At 26.1% G+C, this 26,175-nt stretch overlaps 1 protein-coding gene across 1 annotated transcript in view; it reads right to left on the reverse strand.

Moving 5' to 3' along the window:
- Window positions 1-25,244, reverse strand: part of LOC107447462 (mucin-3B) — a gene marked incomplete in the record, with an annotated part of 147,174 nt that extends 121,930 nt beyond the window's left edge. The window contains 1 exon segment of the mRNA XM_071179820.1: window positions 24,666-25,244. Coding sequence (XP_071035921.1) covers window positions 24,666-24,759 — 94 coding nt within the window.
- Window positions 25,245-26,175: the final 931 nt, after the last annotated feature.

Genomic DNA, 26,175 nt, shown 5'->3' on the forward strand with positions numbered 1-26,175 from the left:
TTCGTGGAGGACTCTTTTAATGAACTAACCCACATTTAGGTTACATGGAGCTGAAAAACATGAAAATTGAGCCTGACGGCAATGGGACTCTAACCCATGTTCCGTTAACCACTGAGGATATTTTACGTCAGCGCTATGATTGGTGCTAGGGGGGTGCGGAATTAGTATTGAGCAGTCATCGCTTGGATTCAAACCCGGGTCAAATCATTGGGAGACAAGCGCTCTATCCTGAATAACAATTATTTTATTTAAATTGAGTATATTTAATGAGCTGCATTCTTTATTCTTAAAAGTTTAACACCATTGAGTTTGAAGGATAAGAAATACGTAAGCATTTTTCCACTTATAAATTACAACTTTATTTCAACTGAGTATGCATAATTCATTACATATTTAATCTTTAAAACCATAACTCGGATTGATTGTGAAGGGTGAAAAACCAGTAATTACTTTTTCACACCTTGAAAAAAAGAGGAATTTCAAATATTCCGTACCTAATGGGGAATGATGGAAAATACCAGAATCTAATTGATAAGAAATTTCATTTCACCCAAACTCGTAAGGTTGGTGAGCAACCTTGACTTCTTTTTAAAACAGGTGCATATCTGAATTTCAACAATCGCTTTTTCGGAGCTTCAATTTGTTCTTTCTTGACTTGTTGATGCTGAGTCTAGATACTGTTGTGTTTTTTAATAGAAATATTATAAAGAAAATGCTGAGTTGTTTCATAACAGTTTATTTAATTCCTTATCATTAAAAAATTAAATTTATTGTATTTTTAGTGTATTATTTGTATTTGTGTAATCAAAATAGAAGAAGACGATACTAATTTTAAGAAAATCGTATTTTTAGATTTTTCGGGAACTATGCTGCCAGTTTCACTCAAACTTTCTATTTTGACATTTAGAATTGTTTTCTTTAAAATTATATAAAAAATTATGTATCATGTAATTAAAAACATTTTTCGATTATTATTAAATAATAAAAGAAAAGTTACCAAAAGTTATACTTTTGCATGGAAATCATCTTTGGTAAAGGAATTTCGGTAAAGGAAATGCGTGCAAAATTTTTTTCTATTTTCTTGAAAAGCTCATGATATATGGTCAATTACAAAAAAAGTACAATTAATATTGAGGGGTCAAATTATAGAACTGCTCTCCTGAGAAAACTATGGGGAATAGATTTCCTGGATTGCAGTTGCCCACTATATTTTTAAGATCAAAAACCAAAAGTTAAAAAAAGGGTCTTTAGGTAAGTCTAGTAAAGAAGAACTTTTACGATAAGTCTAGTAAAAGTTAATAGTACAATAAAGTTGAAAATAAAATTTATTTAACTTATTTATAAAAATTAACTTTGGAAATTTCACTAGGTAATTTCACTAAAGAAATACATTTGAATGAACATTTCGATGATGAAGGACCTCAACAATGTATCTTCAGAATGACATTTCTGCAAAAACCGATTCATATAAAGCAATTTACTGATTTAAAGAAGAAAAAAAAAGAAAAATTATTGCCACGTAGAGCGACAATGTATAATAAAGAACTTATATAGTATTGTGAAGTGCATTAGTTCCCTTGTTCATATTATTCATAGATAATAAATATTTATAATATAAACATATATAAGTATTCATGGATAATAAATATCTATAATATAAATAGATATAAATATTCATAGATAATAAATATGTATAGCACTGAGTTTCAAAAACGCTTATTACGGTTTTATTTCTTCCTAAAATATTTTTTAAATAGTTTATATATAAAAAATATCATTGAAGGCAAATGAATTTCTTTTATTTAATTATATTCCATAAAACTGGTTAATAAGTGATGTAGTATTTGGGATAAAATTTTTGTTGTAAATTTTTATCAATTAAAGTTTTTTTCTTCTTTTTTTTTTTGAAAAAGTGTAAAATAATTTTCGACACATAATTTGTGAAAGTTGACCATCCCTCTAAAGCTTCAATCTTCACATTTCCTCTTAAAATGTTGTTTATCGCTTCCTGTTTTTCTTTTTTTATTCCGAGAAAAATAAGTTACATAATATATAGTCAAATATGGTACTTTTCAATAAATTTACAACTATTTAGCAATTTAAAATTATACATCACAAAGTGAATCACCAATCAGTTATTTCTATTTTTTTATTTAATTAATTTTTTTTTCTATTAACTCCACTGTTTCTAAAATTCACTATTTTGCTAGGAAACATAAGAAACCTATTTATACAGCACCTATTAATACTATAATTTGGCTGTGGTAATAATATAAATTACTATGACTCTTGTCTATCATTGCAACGGCATACACCTATTACCACAATACCGAATTCAACAATATTCTAGACAATTAATTCAAATTTATCATAATAAACATCAATCGTGTCAATAATAGTTTGGTGAATTTTTAAGGATTCCTGAAATGGAATAATAGAACTAATAATGAAATAAAACAAAACTGAGTCGAATATGGAGGATTAACATCTAAAAGCAACAACAAAAGAAAAAAGTTATTTTCAAGAGAAAAAACAGTAAATGTTTCAGTATTTTGAATGATTTTGGATTTAATATTGCAATATATTAAGGATTCTTCATGAACGTTTAAATACTGTGCGAAAAAAGAAAGCAAACTAACATGAAAAACTTTTGTTCTAATGACTGGATCTTCACATTCTAAGATTCATTCTTAATTGTAAGAAAGAGTGACCTCAAAATAAGTAGATAATAAGTGCAGACGACATTTTAAGTTTACACAAAAACGTATTCCGTGTAAACATACGTTTATTTCCACAGATTCTGATTTTTGATCCACAAAATATAGGGATTACACTGAAAACATGTATGTAAAATAATGCAATGAACTAAAGAACCGAATGGCAGTTGCAGTTAATCACCTGTAACCAACATAATTTGCTCCATGTGATTTACTTCAGACAAAATGTACACGCTATAAATCCATTGGATAAGCTTGATAGTTTTAATTACCGTCTATTTCCCCAGACCATGACAATGACCATGAAAGCATGCGAACATTTCATAAACAGATACTAAGCATGTCATGGCTTGAGTCTAGATTCGTTCATTTTCGTTTAAATTTATGACCCATCGAAAGAAAAGGGTTAAACGCATCCTAAAAATGGAAGAAATGGAAAAAAATGGTTTCAAGACGAAATTAGATTTAAGCATTCTTTTCTATATTAAACTACAGAGGGAAAAAAAGTGTGCAAGTTTTAATTGGAACAGTAGCGCACCGGGAAAAAAAAAGTATGGTCAAAACTACCAGAATATGTTATGATTCACCCCGTTTCTTGCTCTATGGGAACACCAAAAAGCTAGGTAATTTTCACCGTTGCGCTTTGGTTATAATTTTGGCAAAACTGACGAAAGAAATATTGTCTCATAAAATTTGATAACTGAGATAAAATCTTGTAATTTTATCCTGAAACCTTAGAGCCTGACATAAACACCATTTCAGATAATTTACACAGCCTTACTTAGAATTTTTACAAAATGTGTAGTAATAAGAACTATAACTTTAAAAACCAAAATTTCCAGTAAATCGTTACAATATGAACGGAAAAATTACGAAATGAATGGTTTAAATATCGTATATTTTGATTTTACTACTAGAATTATGGCTTTTTTTTTACCAGACATGTCATTAAAATACAGTACTGTAATTTTAACAGATCTTATTTTCTCTGTGTCTTATTTATACAAATTTATTCAGATAAGTTCATTTCCCTCTCGCGAAAAATTAAATAAAAGTTATGTATTTTTTAAATGCTAATATAGTTATTATTTTGACTAAAATGATTCAAATATAACGATTTCCAGCTTTTCGAGTTTTTGATAATATTGCATTTTTAGTGCCTCCATTTTACTTCGTGATATAAAGATTTGACTATATATTAATAATATATGTCAGTCTAAGAATTATGTTGAAAACATTTTAACAGTAGATAGCTAATAGCTAATAACAATAGACGAAATAGCTAATTTACATTTTCATTAATCCATAAATTGTGTTACTATTTAATGCTCCGAGGAAAGATTAAATTATTTCTGGTACTTGCATATTATCTCGTCAAACCATACTATAACACTCCGCCCTAGTTATTTTGGTATCTTAAAGTAATTGATCAGAAAGAAATAATAAAAATACAAATATAACTAATAGCATGCAAACTTAAGAAAATATTTAAATTTGAACACATTATTTGCTTGCTTTTAGAACAGAATGATGTTTTGTAAAATTTATTCAGAACATTACCCACGGATCTAAAAATTTTGTCTTAATCGTAGATTGAGAAAAAAAATATAGTAAAAACTACCATAATACGGTAAAATTTACCGTGTTGTGGATCAATGGGAGCATCTAAAAGCTCGTTAATTTTTTCCAAAACGCTTTGGCCATGACTTTGGTAAAAGTATCAAAGAAATATAGATTTATAAAATGTAGCAAAATTTCATAAAATTTAACAATGTTATAATGATTTCTTAAAGCATGGCATAAAAACAATTTATTCGGCTAAATGAACTTGTCAATTTTATATTTTTCACTAAACCTGTGGCGAAATTAACTAGAAGTTTGAAAACCAAAATTTCCGATAATCTGTTACCATATGAATAGGAAAATTACCAAATGAATGGTTTGCATACCGTATATTTTGGTGTCATTAACCAGAATTATGAATTTTTTCAAATTGAAAATTCCATTACCATGCAAATCTTCATGTATATAGTCCAACCATTGCAATAAAATTCTAGAACAAACATTCTGGTTCTGGTATTTTCAGCACATGCCTTTGCAAAATTGAAATCGGAGAAAAAATTAATCACTATGCAATAGTTTGGCCAGTACTTTGCATAACAATAACCATGACTTCTTACAAAAAATATTACTTAAAATACAAATGTCCAAATGTAGGTCTAATCACTCTAACATTTGACACGTGATTTAATTTTAAAAACTCTTTATTGCATGTTAAATATTTTAATTATGCAGAAAATAAAAATAAAAATTCAATTAGCTCAAACTTTAAATCGAAAACAAAACGAGTTTTCAAAAGACAAAATGCTTATAAACGATAAAATACATGCGTGTTCAAAAATAGAGCACAGAATTTGCTAATCGCCATTCCTATCTCAATAACTAACAAAGCAGTATAACTATTTAAAATATTAATAAAAATTTAGTTTAGCATAAGTAAAACTTAAAGAGTTGAAACTGAAAACCACATGAAAAAGAGAACATATTCAAAAGATATCATTATTCATTTAACATTGCACTCACGCAAATGATTTCAAAGTCAAAAATGTAAGCTTTAAACCTACATACACTATCGTTAATATCATTTGAAAGGCAAAAATGATAATTTTTTGATTGAGACTAGACTAAACAGTGAACAATAACGATCATTTGTATCTCATTAAAATGTTTCTTCGGTTATTCTTTTGAAGAAATCTTGTCGATCATCTGTATTATTTCCATTGTTGTAACAAAAAATAATGGATAAGACACTGGGTCATTCGATTAGAGCTGCTACAAATTCTTATCATTGCCAATTATACTTTTTCAGAGCGACGCATTCGATATATGATTAAGCAGTAATACGTCATTCGATTGAATCCCTTATAAATTACAGGTATACAAACAGACTGTGTAGTTGGAGATTGTTGTTCTAATTTGAAATTTAGTCGATTGCTTAACGTTAATTTTAAGAATTAAATAGCAAAAGTACGTCATTCGAATGAATCCTTCATAAATTACAGATATTCAAACAGAGTGTGGAGTTGGAGAATGTTGTTCGAATTTGAAATTTAGTCGATTGTTTAACGTTAATTTTAAGAATTAAATAGCAGAAATACGTCATTCGAATGAATCCCTCATAAATTACAGATATACAAACAGACTGTGGAGTTTGAGAATGTTATTCTAATTTGAAATTTAGTCTAGGGTTTAACTTTAATTTTAAGAAAGAAAATGACATTTTACTTTATTTATTTGTCACTAAGGAATTTCAGTTAATGATTTATATATTTGAAATAATCAGACTGTACGGCATTTTAATTTAAAGTAACTCTAATTGCATTTTTTTCCTTCTTAACTTACATGTGTGCTAGTGCTGCTTTGTTAAAAAATTTATAACTTTTTGTGTAGGTGTTATTGTTTAAGCCCAAAATTAGTGAAGGTAGCTTTATCTAGTGAATGTTCGGAAGTAAATTGTAATTACAATATTTCTCTCTTAAACCAGTCATCAGTGCAGCATTCAGCGTAGTGCTGAATGCCGCACTGAATCAGCTTATGGTAAACAATAAAGAAATATTTTTGCTAGGTATAATTTTTTCAAACCTATATCGGCAAACTTTAGAAATAAGGATATTAATGAAAGAATTTTGAATAAGTAATGAATAATTTATTGACATTCGTGAAAGCGATGATATTAATGAGATACTTTCTAAAGAATTTAATTTTTTTAGAAAAATTGAATGCTGCGCTCATCGTTATTAAGCAATTGCCAAATTGCCATTTTAGTGCTTTAAAAAACAGCTAGCGTTAAAAAAATAAGCGTTTTTTTAAATAATAATTTTTTTAAACATTGATAGCAACAGATTCATCATAACTAATTGAGTTTAGTTGAAGCTATCTTCTTTTTACTAACTTGATGACCGTTTTAGCTAGGATTTTTTTTTCTAAATCCCTATACTTACAAATACGTTTTTGTGAATTTTTTTGGATAATTAGATATACATATTGGTTTAGGTGTGTCAGTATAACTGAATTACGACGAATTCAACAACTTGTGACGAATTCAACTATTTGTTAAATAACGAGAAGCACAATATTAAGTATTTATTAAAAACTGCTATATTTATTAAGTTATTAGATTACTGTGAATTACATTTAATATTAAAATCAAATTTCGCGATGCAATTTTAATTTTCAGTTTAACTTAATATATAACGTTACATATATCTATCTATCTATCTATCTTTCCATATATATATATATATATATATATATAATAAATGGNGATGCATGAATGTATATATATATATATATATATATTGTTTCGATGCGCATACGTATATTGATGTATAAAGTTCAGAACCCACTTTTAAAGTGTCACCATAAAATGCCTTTGAAATCACCAAATGTTCTTGCCTTTCAAAAAATTTGGAAATTACTTAAAAAAGAAATGATATATTTCGAAAAGCATTCTTTTATCAAATAATTGAGTAAATTAATTGAAATCGTCTCATAGAAATTATTTCCATATCTGCAAAAAAAAACATTATTTAAATATAAATTAATAATAATAATAATTAAATAATAATTATGAAAATATTTCCTTATTCCGATTTCGCCATTTTAAAACAAACGAAATAAAGAAACCTCTTTTTTTAAACTTATCCAAACTTAGACATTACCTGAGCAACTGTAAACCTAATTTGAATTAAAATTCCAGCAATGCGTAGAATTTATAATAAAAAAATACTCAAACACTTATACTGATCGCAATCCCTGTCTGTTAATATTCTTTCACTGGCGACCTGGCGACATAATTCATAATTCTCCGCTATTCACTCGCCAGGTGCATACAAAAAATCTAATTTCTGTATCTGTGTTGAATTAGTTTATAAGTGATCCGATCCGTTTGTAACCTGTGGCCCTATTGAAACACTGGCTCACATACCTGCATTACAAGGTCAGACACAATTTGGTAGGAGTTTCACCCACTTTTTCGTATCTCTAATCTTCAAGGACGCACACTCGCGACACTTAACCTGAACTCGCGGAGAAACTGTCTCAAATTTAGAAATAAATCATACCAGATCAACGATAAAGTTTATTTTCGAAAGATATATTTATTTATTTATTTAAAAAGCATTGCAGTGTAACGTTGTTCTAATGCTTTTACTTACATTTGAATTCGAAATATTTATAAGCTTTTAAATCCGTAAAAAGAAGGAAAGTTAGACCTACACAACTATAAAAAATTCAAACACTAGATTCAGCACTAGATTTAGTTTTAGGAAATATCTACTGTAAATATTTGAAACGCCTTCACTTAAGAATTTAAACAGAAGTCATACATTTTAGTAACGATCGACTAGATAACAATTTATTATGCAAAGCAAACCATGTTTCTAATGCTCTCATTTTTGTGTATTTCATATTTAAATAATAAAAAAAATATTCATTATTTTACATTTCAAAACAACTTTTTGCCTCGAATTAAAAAAACAGAAATTATAAAACTTTTTTTTTTAAATCTACATATTATGTTGTTGCTATTGTAGTCTACCAATACAGAAATTTTTGTATATAATGTATTACACTGCTGCAAATTCGCGTTCTTTTTATTGATTTTCTCTGCATATTTGAAGGTTTAAAACTGTTTTGTTGACAAAACGGTTATATTCTGTTTTTCCTCCTTTTTCCATCAAAACCGTCAGTTGAAATTCTAGTTTTTGCCATGCAGTTTTGGTTACCTACCTTTTTACTTTGCCTTCCTTTCTAACTTTTTTTCCAAATGATTTTACGATCCTTTTTTTTACATGCTCTTATTTTTCAGCAATTATTTGATGCTTTTAGACATCGTTTAAAATTTTGATTCAAGCTTAAAATTCAGGCGTCTATTTTGAAATAATAGTATTTTTCAGTGAAATAAATTATTTAAAGGCACAAATAACTTAAATTATTTAAAGCTTATAAATTTAACAGATTTTTTGCAGTGTATATACAAATCTATCAATAAAAATAAATTTCAGTAATTATTTAAATTTGGTCAAAAAAGTTTAAATAATTCTATGTATGTTCAGTATACTGTATATTCTGTATACTCTTTTAAACACATGTTTCCAATTTGAATCAAATATATATGTGATAAAAATCGTTAATCGTTTCAACAGCTTTTATTACCATTATTAAATACACCCTACGTCTATTTAATAGAAAAATATCAATCATAGTAACACAAATATATTTTTGGAATCAAAACAAAAGCTCTTAACGCATTTAACAACTTTCTCAATATTACAAAGCCAAACATGCTAATAGTTTGCTGCTTTAAGAAAATGTTTAATGTTTAATCCATCAAGATAACTGTTTTATCAATGAAAGGTTAACGTTATACTGAACTAAATTTTAAAAATGTAAAAATATTTAAATATGCACTATATTTCACTGTCCTTTTTCTAAAGTCCTTAGAATTTTTCATACATATTTTACTTCGAAAACTGTTTAAATTTTTCTTTTACATTTAAGTTTTAAAAGTTTTATGTTTTATGTTAAAGCTAAAATTTTTTAGGATAAGGAGTGTAAGGCATGAGATTTTTCTTGAATGACTTAAGAAGTATAAACTGTACAGAATATGCTAACTTTTCAGATTCTTCAGAAAGTTATGCAGCTTTTACTAGCAAAGTACAGTGTTAAAGAGATTAAAAGGATAAGAAATGCACATTTATAAATGTTTATAAAAATCAATTATCTTTAACTATTTTTTTTCAAGTTAAAAGATCGAGTTTACTCTATATTAAACTACAATGTAGAATATTTAATATTTATAATACTTCTATTAAAATAAATACAATATAAATATAATGCGATTAAAATACTTCATGAAACTATTGTGCCACTGAATTTTAATGCAAATTTTACCCAATATATCTTTTATGAAAAGAAAAATAATCTATTGGTATTGAACGCTTAAGTGACCTCTGTTGAAATATGATTGATTGATTCTTAGTTAGACATGATTTTTAATTTAGATATAATTCAAAGTTATTACTTTTTGAGGCGCAATTATAAAAATAATATTTTGATACTAAATATTTGACTCTTAGCTTTTTAAAGAAACATATATTTGCCTTCAGTGTCTCAAAGTTTGTAATAAATAGAATATGTTATAATAAAATTCTTTGACTAACTCTATCGTTTTAATATAGTTGAGTGTAGTTGTAATTTTAGAATCACAAATATTTTCATTAATAAATTCCTAGTAGGGAATCGAACCTCGATAATAGAAAAAATATGAAAAACTAAAAAAAAAAACTTTTAAAATGCATAATTATTTCATCTATTTCGCAATTTATTGCTTAATATTTCAGCACTTCCATAAAACACTTTGTAAACAGTAGACTCTATATTATTTCGACTTCGCATTGTAATTGTATGTAGTCAATTTTAATTATTCATGAGACAAAATTATACAAACATTTATTTAAACAAACTGAAAATAGACTAATTATGTGCTAATATAGATGCGTGTTTAATGCATATAAATATAGGCCATCATAACGACTTTAATTCTAAAACCTATTAAAATAAAGCTCTTGTGTTGAAATTTCATAAACCGAAAGTCAAAGATTAATAATAAAATATGAATAATTTGAATTTATGCAATTTATACCAGCGATTATAATATAAAGTATTATAATTATACATATTAATATATAATATATTAATATGTAACCTATAATATATTAATATAATATATAATATATTAATATATAATATATTAATATGTAATATATTAATATATAATAATTTTATATAATAAAATTTCTTTTTTAAAGCTAAAAGTTTAAAATAAAGTTACAATTATTTTGAAAAATCCTATCGATTATAAAATTAATCTGTCAGCCTTAAGTTCAAGTTTGCTCATCACATAAACTATTTTGATGGTCCGGTACTTTAATGAATCAAATTCAAAAAGGCCGGTTTGGTGAGTTATTCAAAACTTTTCTCCATTACTCGAAATAGAACTCAGCCTGAGGAGTTAGGACAAGTAAATATAGGTAAGTTCAAAAATGTTTGTTGAGGAATTTATTCAAAAGAGGGCAAAGATCAGAAACTATTCTCAAAACGTAGATTCGTTCGTAAAACGTTATTTTTTTTTCTTAGTACTGCAACATAAGAGTTAAAAAGTTTAAATGGTTTCGAGGTGATGAATGGAATTTGCAAATTTACAGACAAAAAAATATTTAATATTTGTTTTATTTTTTTATTGTGCAAAAAAAGAAATTTAAGTTACTGAAAATTATTTTATGAAATCATTAAATGCATTTTTAAAACGGAAAATTTTTATTTGGTATTTGAGTTCAAATCAAGGTTTAAAGAACCAGCACTTTGAATGCATCATGCGTAAACTATATGTTACCGTATAATCTATTTTTACCGTAAAATATCATAGCATAATTTTTACAGTAATATTAATTTAAATGCAATGATTTGTGTTTTTAGTGTAAACATTACAGCAAAAAATATGGTATATCAAATTTCTTGAACAGTGAAATTTTGCGATAGAAGTGGATTTTGAGTTAAAAAGTACTGGTAACCTGAGTGTAGTACTTTTTACTGCAATTTGATCTGTAATTTTTATAGTGTGATATCAACTAACGAAAATGACTAACGCTATCAAAGTGATCCTAGGAAGATGTGAATCTGTTAGTTGGTAGTTAACAACAACAATCGAAATGTTTGGACTAGTCAGGAAAACACATTCATCCAGTAGAAGATTAATAGTGCTTGAAGGTGATGAATATACAATTGCTAGTTGTATGAGCTTTTTATGTTCGTGTCTGTCCTCTGAAATGCGTGTTTTTTAATTAAAAACTTCTCTGTTCAAAATAAAACAAATATTTAGAATTAAGAATATACGATACGGCCTTATTTGATTGTTTAATTTAATCTTTAATGTTTATGACTCCATTTCACTTTTCGTATTGTAATTCGAGTCATAAATTATTATTTCTGAGTACATTTGTATGATTGGAATCGTATAATTATTCTATTTCTTGCTTTTAGCTAACAAGCCCTAATTATCAGAAAATTTTAACTGGCAATTATGCGTAAAATAAAATGATAAAAATAGGTTTTTAACCTTTAAAATTTTTCTCCTCTATAATTATATGCTAAACTAGAAAAAGCAATTTTAATTACTTTAAGAGGAAAAGGAAAGTCAAACTCCATTTTTTTTAATTAAAGCAATTACTCCAAATAATAATTAATTTATAAAAAAAACATTGGCAATCATGCGTGATAATTAATTCTTTTAAATTGTGTATAAAAATTTAAGAAAAATATTAATACTTTAAACTTTTCTTCCTTGTGAAGAAAATAATTAGCAAAAAAAAATAATTTAATCAATCAGAAAGACAAGAGAACGCGAATAAATTTTTAAGTAGAAAAAAATGTGCTTCGGTTCTTAAACTTTAACGAATTAAAAATTTACTTTTGAAGTGAAATGCACTGTAAAAAAAATCCGGATCAAACTAAGATAAAAATTATTGATTCTCCGCTTGACGGTACTTTTTCCCCTAAAATTCAATTTTACTAACATCTTACGAAACAAAGAAATTTATGTACCGTAATTTTTCCAGTAATATTTAATGTAAAATATGAATATGCCTAATAGCTTTAATAATATTTATATTTAAAAGAAAATGGGAAAAGAATCAATTCAATTTCTCACTGTTACTTTTATAAATAATAGCGATAAAATTATTAAAATTGCTTTTTGATAAAAGTTAACTAAATTAAAAACTATTAACGATTTTTTCTGCAATTAAAAATTGTTTGTGTTACGTGAACAATTTTCAACTTTTTAGAAAAGAGCCTCACTTAATTGCTTAAAAAGTTGCTCATGAATTTAAAGGTATAGCTAATAATATGCCTAAAAATTAAATTTAGTTTAAGTCACTTTAAAATTCTTTTAACGTATCATGAAAATTAACGAAACAAATCATGATTTTTTAAAATTATAAAAAATAAATACATATTAACAGTTTAGCATAAATAAATTATAAGTATATTCCCAACATTTATTCTATAAACTACATTTTTTTTTTTAAATATTAATGGGTAAATACGAATACTTTCTGCTGAAAGAAAGTCTGTGTTATAGAAAAATAGAAAATTGATAGGGAGATATAATTGCCATCGTTAGCTTCTTTACCCCGAGTTTCTGTAAAAGTCTCAGTTTTTTTTTTACAAAAAAATGTCTTTAAACAAATAAATAAAGCACGTAAATAAGAAAAAGTAAAAAATAAAAGGAACTTAAAATTTTTGTAGAACTATAATTATCGCATTTTTTATTTATTAAGAGGAACCTTACAAGTATTGACTAAATTTTATTAATTTTATTTTTATTAGTTAGGTTGGGATTCCTAGAAACAAACAGATATTTTTGATAAATTAAAGAAATTATTATTAAAAATGTATTTCTTTTTTCTGTATTTTTAATTAAATGTTTCAATACAAGATACTATTAGAAATCAATATTAATTAAACCAATATTAAACACGGAGGAAAAAATTCAGGTAAAAGTATCGTAAAGGCATTTCTGGTTAAAAAAAAACATATTTTGTAGTTAATAAAACAAAAATATACGTTATTTACATTATTTTTTGGGTAATTTTTGGTCAATATGTTAACAGTTTACCGGAAATTTTGGTTTCCGAAATTATATTTCTACTTACCACACATTTAGAAAAAAATGCAAAATTGAGAAGTACATTTAATAGAATAAATGGTATTTGGTAATGTATCACTTAAAGGTAATGGTATCACTTTCATAAAAATTACCGAGCTTTTTGGTGTTACCATAGAGCCTAAATACGATATATTTTCCTATTCCGAAAGTTTTGACCTTACATTTTTTTTCTCAGTGGATATTTTAAATGTCATTAGTGGCACGAAGTTAAATATTCGATACTGAGAAGGAAGAAAAATATTATAAATTTAAATAAATTTCAAGTTAATAAGCAATGATAAGCATAAATGATTTTTCCAATAAGAAATGACCCCTATTTTTAAAACTCTGACTTTTCTTGAATTGCTAAGTCGAACATTAAAATAATTTAGTCAAAAACAAACCACTTTTTTAACTCACAAAAACTCAAAAATACTTTATAAATGCCTAATGAATGTAATATTCATTTGTCATTTGCTGATATTAAGTTTGAATATTTTAAAGGTCAAAAACAAGGAGGGTAAATAGCAAAAGATAAATTATATCCATAAAACATTTCTACCGAAAAAATCCATCACTTTCCATTTGTCATTTTCGATTTAATCGTTTCCCTTTAGGGCTGTCATTCAGTTTCACTAAATCTTTCATATTGATCAAAAACTGTTTACTTTCAGACATTATGGTTAATAAATTCAGTCTTTTCTCCAAAATTTTCCAATTGTTCCTTTTGGCGTTTTTCAAGATCAGCTAAAAAGCAAATAACTTAAACAGGCGATCAACAGAGCGTGAATTCAAAATATGTAATCTTTGGCGTCGGTTTCTTTTTCAATGACCTGAAGCGCCAATTTATCGTATTTTTACCCCTTAAAAAGCTAGCTTTTTTTGCAAAAGTTTACTCGCAAGTTAGTGCTTGCACGTGATGAATCTTATAAATTTAGAATTACTTTTTTAACTTCGAGTGGCAGTAAAAAGTAAAAGAAATGTTCCGACCTGAAAACTATCCAGGTGGAGTTCAGATAAAAAAATTATTTTTATGGTTAATGTCGATAACTTTACGTGACATTTTATTTATTTACTGCTCTTGAAATTGTTTTATGCTGTAAAAAGGAATTCCTTTTATTGTGGGTTCTCAAGGGCAATAAACTAAAATGAATATGCATGAGTAAGGAACTGAAACAACTAAAATTCTATACAAGTTTTATAGCGAAACTTTTTCGGAAATACTTTAATCTTATAGGTTATTACATTTTCGTAGTAGATTTTTGAAATATCTATTTTCTAAAAAATAAAACTTTTTCAGTAAAAATAAAATGATTCAAGAAAATAAACTAAACTGAATATACATGAATATGAAACTAAAACAACATAATTTCTGTACAAATTTTATAATGAAGCTTTTTTGGAAATATTCCAATCGTAATAAATTTTTGAATTTTCTACTTCCTGAAAAAAAAAAATTTCGCGAAAAATAAAATGTTTCAAAACAATAAACTAAATTAAATATGCATGAGTAAGAAACTAAAAGAAGAAGAATTCTTTGCAAACTTTCTAGCTGAACTTTCAGCTTTTCGAAATACCTAAATCTTGCATATTATTACAATACCATAATAGATTTCTGAAAAAGAAAACTTTTTTTAGGAAAATTAAAATGCTTTTTATGTGCTTCCTATCTTTTTATTACACTATATTTCACTTTATGAGTTAATTAACAATTTAAAAACTTTTGCAGTATATAAATTTTATGCCGATTTATGTCGTAATGGAAAATATTTTAAGATAATTATTTTACTAATAAAAATAAAATAAAATTATTTTTAAGATATTTTATTTTATTTTACCGGCAGCTTCCGATACTTATAAGATTCATGTTTTAGTCAAAATATAAATTCCTAGCCTTGTAGTTTTTAACCTAACCAATAAGACAAGGGAACTCCCAGGTAATGTTAATAACTAACCCTCATGGAACACTTTATGAGTGAAACTAACCCGCTTTTCCTTAACATGGAATACGAGTAAAATACGAATTCTCTAGTTTCAGCAGGGGTTTGAACCTGGGTGGCCTTAGTTTACGGTGATGGCTTCATCATTTAAAATAACTCGAACGATATGGTGTATTTTTCATATAATAGTTAGAGAGTAAAAAATTGGCATATTTGGCAAAATTGATTCCAAACTTTTTTCCTTGTTTCAATTTTAAAAAATTTTCAGGTTTCATGAAAATAGTTAATACTGTTATTATAATAATAAATACTGTTATTTTATTATTTTTTGTTATTATTAAAATCTTATCGTAATAATCATTAACTTTAAGTTATTAAATTCAAATCAAAGATATTAATATATTTGGTTGCAAAAAATTTATCTTTCATTTCACTGCGAATTATTCAATATAAATAATATTTTGCTGCTGATTAAATCTAGGTAGTTAATCTAGGTAGGAAAGATATAATTTTCATTTCCTAATAATATTTTTAATATAAATATCATTTTTATTGAATCACATGACTTTTACAACATATGAATAAATTAATATAAAAGGATATATGTACTTATGCGTCATCCTTAATACCTTTTACGTCTTTAAATTAAAATTTAAAAGGTTTCATGCTTTTAAAAAAAATCCAAGTAACATGGTTATGAGTTTTTTCTGTTCATTTTTTTGGAATTCATACAAGTTTAAAGAATATTTCATTATTGTGTTTGTCAGTGCTCAATTAAATTGTTTAAAATGTTACTGATCACTTTTGTTTGACAGCTTTGTGTTTGTTTATATCAATGTCAGCAAAGTTGTAATCTTATGTCTAAATATAAATAATTATGCACTTCATAATATTTCATAATACATGCGTAAATATATCATTACTTAATAAATATTTTATTTTGTAGAAATTTCTGATTGGTGTCTTACAAATTTTACTGGCAAATAAAACAGTAAGTATATTATTTAGTTTTAATTCGATTTTTAAGTATCTAAAACAAATAAATTTCTGCAAAACCAAAGACTTTCAGCAAAATTAAAGTTTGCACAGTTTCTCATTAATTCAAATGACAAATTAAATAATTATTGGATCTTTTTATTTCAATTTTAATTTCAAATTATTATTATTACTTAACAATGAATTTAGCTTCATATAATTTAACTTGCATTAAGGGTTGTAATTTATTTTATTTCTTGTGTTACTAAGCACTTTTGTTTGATAGGGTGGTCTTTGTCAATGTCAATGTCAGTAAAGATGTAATTTGACTTCTAAATACAGAATAATTACACACTTTATAATATATACATAAACATATCATTCTTTTATTAATAAACATTTTATAGGAATTTCTTAATAGTATCTTTCACATTTTAAAGGCTAATAAAATAGTAAGTAGATAATAGAATTTTAATTTTATTAAGTATCTAAATCAAATAGATTTCTGTAAAATCAAATGCTTTTAATAAAATTACAGTAAAATATGCACGGTTTTTCACGAATTTCAATGATCTATCAAATAATTATTTGATCTTTTCATTTCAATTATAATTTTAAACTATTATTATTGCAAAGCACTAACGAAATTATTTAGCTTCATATAATTTGACTTGCATTAAGGAAGTCATTAATTATTTCTCCTGAATTTCAAAGACAGATCAAATAGAGAGTGGGTGGTGAAAGTGGGTTCAATTTTAAAACATAACTAGCATAAACACTATGAATTTTTTTAACATTTAATTATTTTACGCGATTAAAAGAAACTTTTCTGACTTTTCACTTGGTTTATGTTATTTTATTTTAGTTGAAAATATAGTTTGCCTTTAAAGTTGAAGGAAACTCAAGACGTCTAAAACTTTCACTTGAATTAAGTGCAATAAATTATTTGTTTAGAGAATTTCAAAGATGAGTCAGTCAGCAAGAAATTGATGTTATTTTCATTTCAATTTTGAAACAATGCTAACTCAAAAAACAATTCTTTTTCATGACATTTAATTATTTCACGAGAGTAAAAGAAAACTTATGAAAGGTTAGTGTAGTTATTGAATTATGAAAGTTCATATGGTCATTAAATTATGAAAGTTCACATATTGTTTATAAAATATAAAAGTTTATCAAATTATTAAACAATAAAAGCTTATAAATTTGTTAAATTATGCTATTTTTTTTCAATTTTATAATATATTTAGCATTAAATGCTTATTAAATTGCAAAATTTTATTCTTCTTAAACGTCTAAGATATTTACTTAAGTAAAAGGAATTTATTAATTTTTCGCTTTTACTTCAAACGCAAATTAAATAGCAACATTTTGATGTGATTTTACTTCCAATTTTAAAATATTTGTAACATTTAAAAAAAGTTAATTTCTTGACATTTGACTGTTTTACTCAAGTAAAAGAAAGTTCTTTAATATTTCAAAAACAAATCAAACAATAGTTTTTTTTTCAATTATTAAATGTTACTAGCATTAAAAGCTTGCAAATTTTTAGAGTCTTTTAAGACTTTTGCTCAAACAAAAGGAAGTAGTTAATTTTTTTTCCTGTAAATGTCTAAGACGAACCCAATAGCGAGAAACTGATGTTATTTTCTTCCCATTTTAAAACATTACGAGTACTTAATGATAATGGATTTTCTTCACATCTAAGTATTTTATTCGAGTTAAAGTAAACTTTTTGTTGTCTTTTAGTGAATTTCGAAGTCAAATCAAATAGTAATGAGTGGATGATGTTACTTCCCTTCCATTACATAAGTAATATTTAATTACACTCATTTTCTCTCCTCTTCTTTGAAAGCATGTTTGAGGAAGAAGAAAATATGTAAGCTAGTGGGTAAAATATGAAAGAAAAGAGAAAAGCTTTAGGGAGCCTTTTGACCTACTAATGAAACCCAAAAACCTTTTCTAGCTAGAAGCTAAAAGAAACCGGTGCTGTCGACTTTTATGTGAGACAACAAGTTTCGCAGAAACGGAAAAGAAAAAAAAAACATTAACTTGATTGATTCAACTTTCCGCAACTACAAATATGTTGGAACAAGGCGACATGTTATTTTAATTTAGCTTAATGTCATAATTAATGCTAAACTATAGCCTAAAAAGATGTTCCTGCACATAAACCTCATTTATCCTCTTCAGATGGTAGAAGGAGGTAAATCCTTATATAAAAAAACTAATTTAAATTCCATTTGTTTCGAATTTAAATCGACAACTTATTTGATGTGCAAATTGTTAGAATTACCATTCTGAAATTATGGTAAAATAACAAGCTGCAGTCTATCCATCCAATTAATCTCAAAGTTTACTGTAAAGAGCATTTTCACCCTTATGATTCTGAAACCGTTTACAACTAGTATGGTTATAAAATCATTTATTCAAAATTATTCTGTTGCTAAACCATTCACTACTGGTATGGTTTCAAAACCGTACAAAAAATGAACTGGACATTGGAGCTAGGCTTTTCTTTAGGTAGCGGGCATTGGAGAGTGCAATACCATAAAAAAAATCGGGGAATGCAGGATACTAGAAACTCTTCATGTGTTGTAGGGAATAAAGGAAATATCGTGGTGTCAAAGCTGGGACTCGAACTTCGGTTCTGTTGGTCATGAGACTAACAGATTAGCCCTCTCGGCTATAATATGTACCCAACTGCAAGGAACTAAGTAGCTTCTTTAAGTGGGCTTAGTTTGTGCGATCGATAAAATTCTGATTGTTTCACCGTATTAGGAGAAAACAGTTAAAAAACAATTTTTCTCACAATTAACAGTTTAATTACCATTTTATTTATGGTTATTTGGCTTTTTCGGTTGAATATGGTGAAATAACAATTAAATAAACCGTTATTTAACCATTCGTTTCAAAACATTTCTAGCAGTTTATGTAAATGCATGAACTGGAAAGGATTATGTTTGAATATTACGCAATCCCTTACTTAAATATTTCATGTACGGAATATAATATTTAATGCATGGATAAAATCATTTAATATAGAGAGCATCATAGTTTTTAATGTATATAATATTCAATATACAACGTAATGTACTATAATAATCTATATTATATCTCATAGAACAATGATTATTATGGATAATATAATAATAGATTATATTATAAATTTTAACTATTCAACCTATGTATTTTACTAATCTCAATATGTTTTGTAAGTTAGAAAATCAGTTTTAGTTGTTATATTATTAGTGGTATTTGTTTAATTATAAGTTTTGTCATTATTTAGCTTTGCACGTTTCAATTTTAAAATTAAAAATTTAATAATTAAAATTTAATTTCTTAAATTTTAATTATAAACTTTTTTAATTTTATAATTAAATTTAAAAATTTAATTATAAGAGGAAAAATTTAGATATAATTACAGATTAAACTGAATAAAAAAAGATGTTGGAGACATCGTTTTAATCATTATTATTTGTGAAGACCTCCCTATTAAATTTTTAAATTTAAATTTTGAGAAACTATTAATCTTTAAGTATACCCTATGACAGATAATGTCCTAATTACTATTCTCAAACACTTAAGAGCTTTGACAACTTAAAATTTAAAAAAAAAAATTAAAACATGTCACCAGTTTCTTATAATTCTTATTCTTGTATTTAAAAATCAACAAATATGATTTATATATGCTTATGCATAAAATGTATATTACAAGAACGCTCTTTAATTCGTAAACTCTGAAAACATTATTTTCTCTAATACATTATTTTCTCTAATTTTCCATTATTTCCATAATACTACTCTATATACTATACTGGGTTCACCTGAGGAAGCCACTTAGTTCCTTGCAGATGGGTACATATTGTAGTCCAGAGGACAAATCTGTGAATTTCCTAACCGACAAAACGGAAGTTCTAGTCTGAGCAATAATACCACAATATTTCCTCCATTTCCTTCAACGCATGAAGCGTTATCACTCCCCAATTTGTGACCCTGGACTTTTAGAAAACGATACTCTCAATCATGCATAGAGGACAACACAATAATGCTGCTGTATTCATTTTTTTAACCGTACTAGTTATAGATGGTTTAAAAACCGTAAGGATAAAAAATGTTCTTTACCGAAAACTTTTGAGTTAATTGGATAGACAGACTGTATTGGATAGACAGACTGTTGATTATTTTACCACAATTTTAGAATAGAAATTCTAACAGTGTATAAATGCGAAAACGTGCTTTATTTTTAATAAAATCACCATCTGTTAATTTAATTGTATCTTAATGAAAGAAAAATTCTATTTTAAGCTAAAAGATTAATTTTCCAGAAAAATTTATACTTCTTAAACATATTTGTAATAATTTTCGCTATCCAAATCGTTTTTTCCTTTCTATTTTTGCTTAAAACATATATTCATATCCAAAAATTGTTTCAAAATTACATATAACAAGTCTCATATTTAACGTAATATAATCTCAAAATTTTTTTATATTATTTTGTGAAACGTAGCTGACTTTAAAAAATAGCGAAAAAGCTACTAATTCCTTTTTTTTTTTCGTGTTTCTTAATTTCTTTTGGGCAATTTCGTATTTTAATGAAACTCGTTGTGTTCACTAATACCTTCGGATGGAAAAAAAATTGCTCCAGGAGATCTTAAAATGATAGTTATTGTGAAAAGAGATCATTATACGAATCTTTTTAACAATGAAACGAACATTTCCGTTCGCCAATTCCTCACGCTTCGTTACAAATCACGTAGAAAAAAATTTATTTTTTCATTTTTCCTTGTAGTAATCTAATCGTTTGTAAAGCATAAATCTATAATCTAACATATTTTACTTTTTTGAAATTTAACTTTTTTTTCCTACTTTCTCACTTGAGCTGAAAATATCTGTAAGTTTAAATGAACCATTTTCGCTTACGATTCCTTTTTATAGAAAGTTATTTTTACAAATCTAAAATCTTAATAGAATTTTATAACTTTAATATTTCGATAAAATTTTACAACTCTAACATTTGAGTACATTTCAAAGAAAATTATTTTTGTTTCACAAATTCATAATTTTTTAATGCGAATTTTGATTTTTGACCAGTAATAACAATAACGTTTCAGAAGGAAAATTTCCAAACTCTTGAAGTTTAAAATCAACCCTTAGTAATCATTTTTTTAAAAGTTTGTGAATAAAGAAGATGCAATTATATTTAAAGTAATTGCAATACTTTCGTTCGTTATTAAATCGTCCTGTTTTTAAATATTTATTATGAGTTTCAAAATAAATTTGATGGACATGCTTTGTTGTATTTTTAATAAGCGGCTAAAACCTAATGTTTTTAAAGTGTTTTTATAAAAAATATTAGTAAAGAAATAAATAAAAAATATATTAATTTGTTTTTGCGAAATTTCATTTTCACTTTCTTAACCATTAGTAAAATTTTGTGTCAAGCTGCCTATCAATGAAAAAAAAGCATTAAAAATATAAATAATGCACAATTTTGAATTTTATGTTTTTTTAAACCAAATAAAAATTTTAAATTATAACAAAATAGCTTGGATATAACTTTTGAGAAAATAATAGTTATTACTTTCCGTAAAATATAAATAATCTTTTAATGAAGTAAAGTGTTACTCTAATGAAGAAAATATATGTTGCCCGCTAAATTTTAGAACTCTTTTTAGTTCAAATTCTTCTGCAATAAAAATATATTTATAAATTTATACAGCAGAATTTCATTTTTTCTAAAAAAAAAACTTATTCACACTAATGTAAACATTTAAAAACCAATAATGTTTTAGAGAAATTAATGAAATAACTTATTTATTTTAAACATTTTTGTTTCCTAAGAAATGCGACTAAATTGAGATCAATAATTCGAGTTTTTTAAGTTATTCTAAATATCAGGACACAAAACAAACATAATCAGTTTAAGAAAATAGTTTACTTTATTTATTATAAATAATTTGTCTGAGTAAACTACGTACCTTATATTTATATTTTGAACTTAAGAAATTTCAGAACATTACTTATTTTTTAATACTAATATTATGTTCTACAACTCATTTAGAGAAAAAAAGCGCCTTTTATTTGTTTTTTGAGGGTGAAAGTTTATCTTTGACAGTGCTACTACACCCGATTTACTTAAGAATCGGGTAAAATATTTCACTAATTTATCGGTAGGGCTGACTATTGGTATAGTTTTTATATTTACAAAAATAGGGCACTTAATCATTTATTTGACTAGCATGTTTTTGATTATTCACATACTCTCTACTAAGTAAAATGCTTTTAGCCTTAATCTATTTAAATATAAATAAAATTTGTATTAGATTTAATGCTAATATTAATCCACGGACCGGTGAATGATACGGACACGGTAGATAAAAATTGAATAAAGCCAGCAAATATCTAAAAAGAAAATTTTAAAAAAAAATTAAATAAAATTTTTAAAAAAATTATTAAAATTAAAAATAAAAGAAAATTATTTAAAAGAAGTTAAGAATAGAAAAATGACAAAAAAATATATATATAATCTCCTCATCAGCTCACCCGATTTCATCCGCAAAAGTGGTGCTTTCTTTTGCTGGATTAATATAATCAAAGTAAAATATATCAATCCAATAAAGTGAGGTGCAGCAAAAAAAAGAAAGTATCTGATTCATAAAATTTTTTTAACCAAAATATAACGTAGATGAGAATTTAAGTACTTCATAATTATTATTAATTATCACAATGAGCAAAGCTAATACACTTTTCTCAATAATTAAAAATGATTAATTGCATAAGGCTTAATATAAACTGTTGCCCTTAATCGTAGCAAAGCATAGTATAGTGCAAATTTGATGCAGCTTTAAAATGTGTTAAATTAAATCATATTATCGTGCAAATTAGTCCTTGTTTAACTTGTGTACATTGTAAAAATTTCCGGATCAAATTACTGTTAAAAGTTTCCGCATTATGGAGGGGGGGGGGAAATACTTTTTATCAGAAATCCCTTTTTATCGGACTAGGTAAACGGAACAAAAAATCTGACATACCATGGTTTTTTGAATAATAATAATATTACAGTAAAATGGATTTTACAGATGATGCACCATGAGTGGCGGTACTTTATATCGTAATTTGTTTTTTTAATTTTTTACAGTGCGTACAATAAAACGAAAATACTGTTATATTTATACCTTATTAAAGTGACAGCACATTTACGTGATCCTATGGTTCAAAATACTGATATAATGGTACGACTTTTATAAGCGTATATAACTTTTTTCTACCTTTTTTTGGTTTATGCCATTCTCTTTTTATTTAAATTATCATTATATAACTACTATAACAATTGTATATCATATTTTTTCAAAAAAAAATAATTTTCCTTTAATACTCAACTTTATTTCGTTATTAAAGGAATATTATCTTTTCTAATAAAAAAACCTTCATTTTTAGCTTAAAAAAAGGATATTCAAATAAGATATGGAAAAATTAAAACTAAACTAATTAAGTTTTTATATCAAAAAGCCATGTTTTTCATGCCAAAGGAAAAATTTGGGATTCTAAGATTATTCTTGTTCTAGAACGTTAAGCTTGCAGAATTTTTTTTCGCATTATCAATGGAAACTTTAATGCAATTAGCTTTGATATTTTAAGCTTTTAATGCACTTTTCCGGAATTAAGTATGCAAATGTATTTTTTATAATTAACACTCTGATATGAAGCTAATTAAATTAAAGTTTTACTTATTTAAAATTTTCAAAATAGTTTCATAAAAAAATTATTTTTTGTACAAAAAGATTAATTCTTCCGAATCATCGTATTTAAAAAGTTGAAATTAATTTTCATAAATAAAATTTTGTTTTGCCTTAAGAAAAATTTTTAACAAAAAATAAATTAAGTCTCATAAGTTTAAATAATTGAACAATTAAATCAAATTGCCTGAAAGAAATATTTATTGCAAAATAAAGATAAATTCGTGCACAAGTTCCATGCAATAAAAATTTATAAAAGCAAATTTAAAAAACTAACCGTTTTAAGTAAACTATTTGTATCTTACGTATTCTTTATTTTAAATAATATATTGTTCTTATTTACCTTACTTGTTTTGGGGCTTTTTTGTTTAAAACGAAAACGATACATTTTATGATTTATTCATAATTTCGAAAGAAATTTTGGCTTTCATGCATAATTTTTATGCATTATAGTACAAAATAATATTTCTGGAGAAATATTAACAAGGCATGAATGAATCATTGATAAGAATAAATTTCTTCTTACCTGCTTGCACACATAGTAATCCTATAACTAGTCCACACACAATATAAATATTATATTCTTTAAATAATATACGTTTTAGCAATGTGTAGTCCATGCTTTGGCCGGAATTCTACGCAAACTCCACAATATTGCTATAAGAACACCACATATCTAAATAAAAAATATCGTCTGCAGCACTGAATGTGCAACTCAACTCATCCACTGTTCCAAAACTAATTTGGAATGATTTTTAGGATTCAAATTAGTTACACGCTTTTCATCATAATTATCCTCTCACGCAGATAAGAAGCGAGCACCGGCGAATTTTCTTAGTCGATGGCACAATTTAAGAAGACCCTTTCTTGCAAATCCCCAAGTGCTTGTTGACAGCACGATAGCGGACAGACTTCTGAAGTCCAGGGCTGTCTATACAGGTTGAGTGACTTTTCAGTCACGTGGAGTTAAAGAAGAACAAAATTTACTTCCAGAAGTTGGAATACTAAAAGTTAACCAACTGGTTCGATGTACTTTAAGAACGGGTTCGGTTAATTCCCGGGGATGAAAACTGATGTAACTTGTGGATATCGGTTTCGGAAACCCGCAGTTTCGGTTACGTTTCAGTAGCACCTTGAATGGCGATAGTTATTTACTTTTTAGAGTTCCTTTCAAACAATGATTCGCCTCAACGATTTGTTTACGAACTTTCTTATTTCCATTCGCGCCTCTTTTTGAACTATCGTTTTATGTTAGCAATTCATAATTTTTTGCGTGTTTGCTACATGTTTCGGTTTGAAAGTATTCTGGTATTTATTTAAATGCATAATTTATAATTCTGGTAAAGTTATTTCAATTTTATTCTATAATCATTTTAAAATTTAATCTCAATCAGAATGTTGTAGTATTTCGAGACTCAAGGATTACGTTGTTAATTTGTGTAACACAGTTCTGTCTATATGGATTACCGCAGAAAATTACTTTGACTTATTCGCTTATAAGCTTATAGCTGTCAATAATAGACAAAAGTCACGTGGTTTTATATAATAACTAGCTAAACTAACTGCGTTATCTTTTTGCCTCATAAGTCATGAAAGTTATCCAATTGATAGAAAGTCATTCAATAGTTTCTATAGATATCGTTCTCAGTTAAAAAGCATCCTCACTTATGTACTTCATCACGCACTTTTAACAACACCAACAATTTACAATTTTTCACAGTGGTTCAACTTGAAGGATTATACGGTTCAGTTTACGGTCTTCTAAAGTTGCAGCGAATTAGAAAATTATTTGCGGTTCAACTTTAAAATCATATTTTAGAAAATGCACTTAACATGTAAAATTTTAATAAATCTGATCTTTGAATTTTAACAAGCCCCTTTCACTCTAGCATATTTTATTAACTGAAGTATCTAATACGTAGTAAGTAATAAAAATTTTGGATCAATTTAAGCCGAAGAAATACAGACATTTTTGGGGCATTATTCTTAAAAGGCATTTTTCTAAGAAATCCATTAGAATAGTGAAATTTTATAGC

Source organism: Parasteatoda tepidariorum, chromosome 4, assembly GCF_043381705.1.
Source record: "Parasteatoda tepidariorum isolate YZ-2023 chromosome 4, CAS_Ptep_4.0, whole genome shotgun sequence".
Classification (NCBI taxonomy): Eukaryota; Metazoa; Arthropoda; class Arachnida; order Araneae; family Theridiidae; genus Parasteatoda; species Parasteatoda tepidariorum.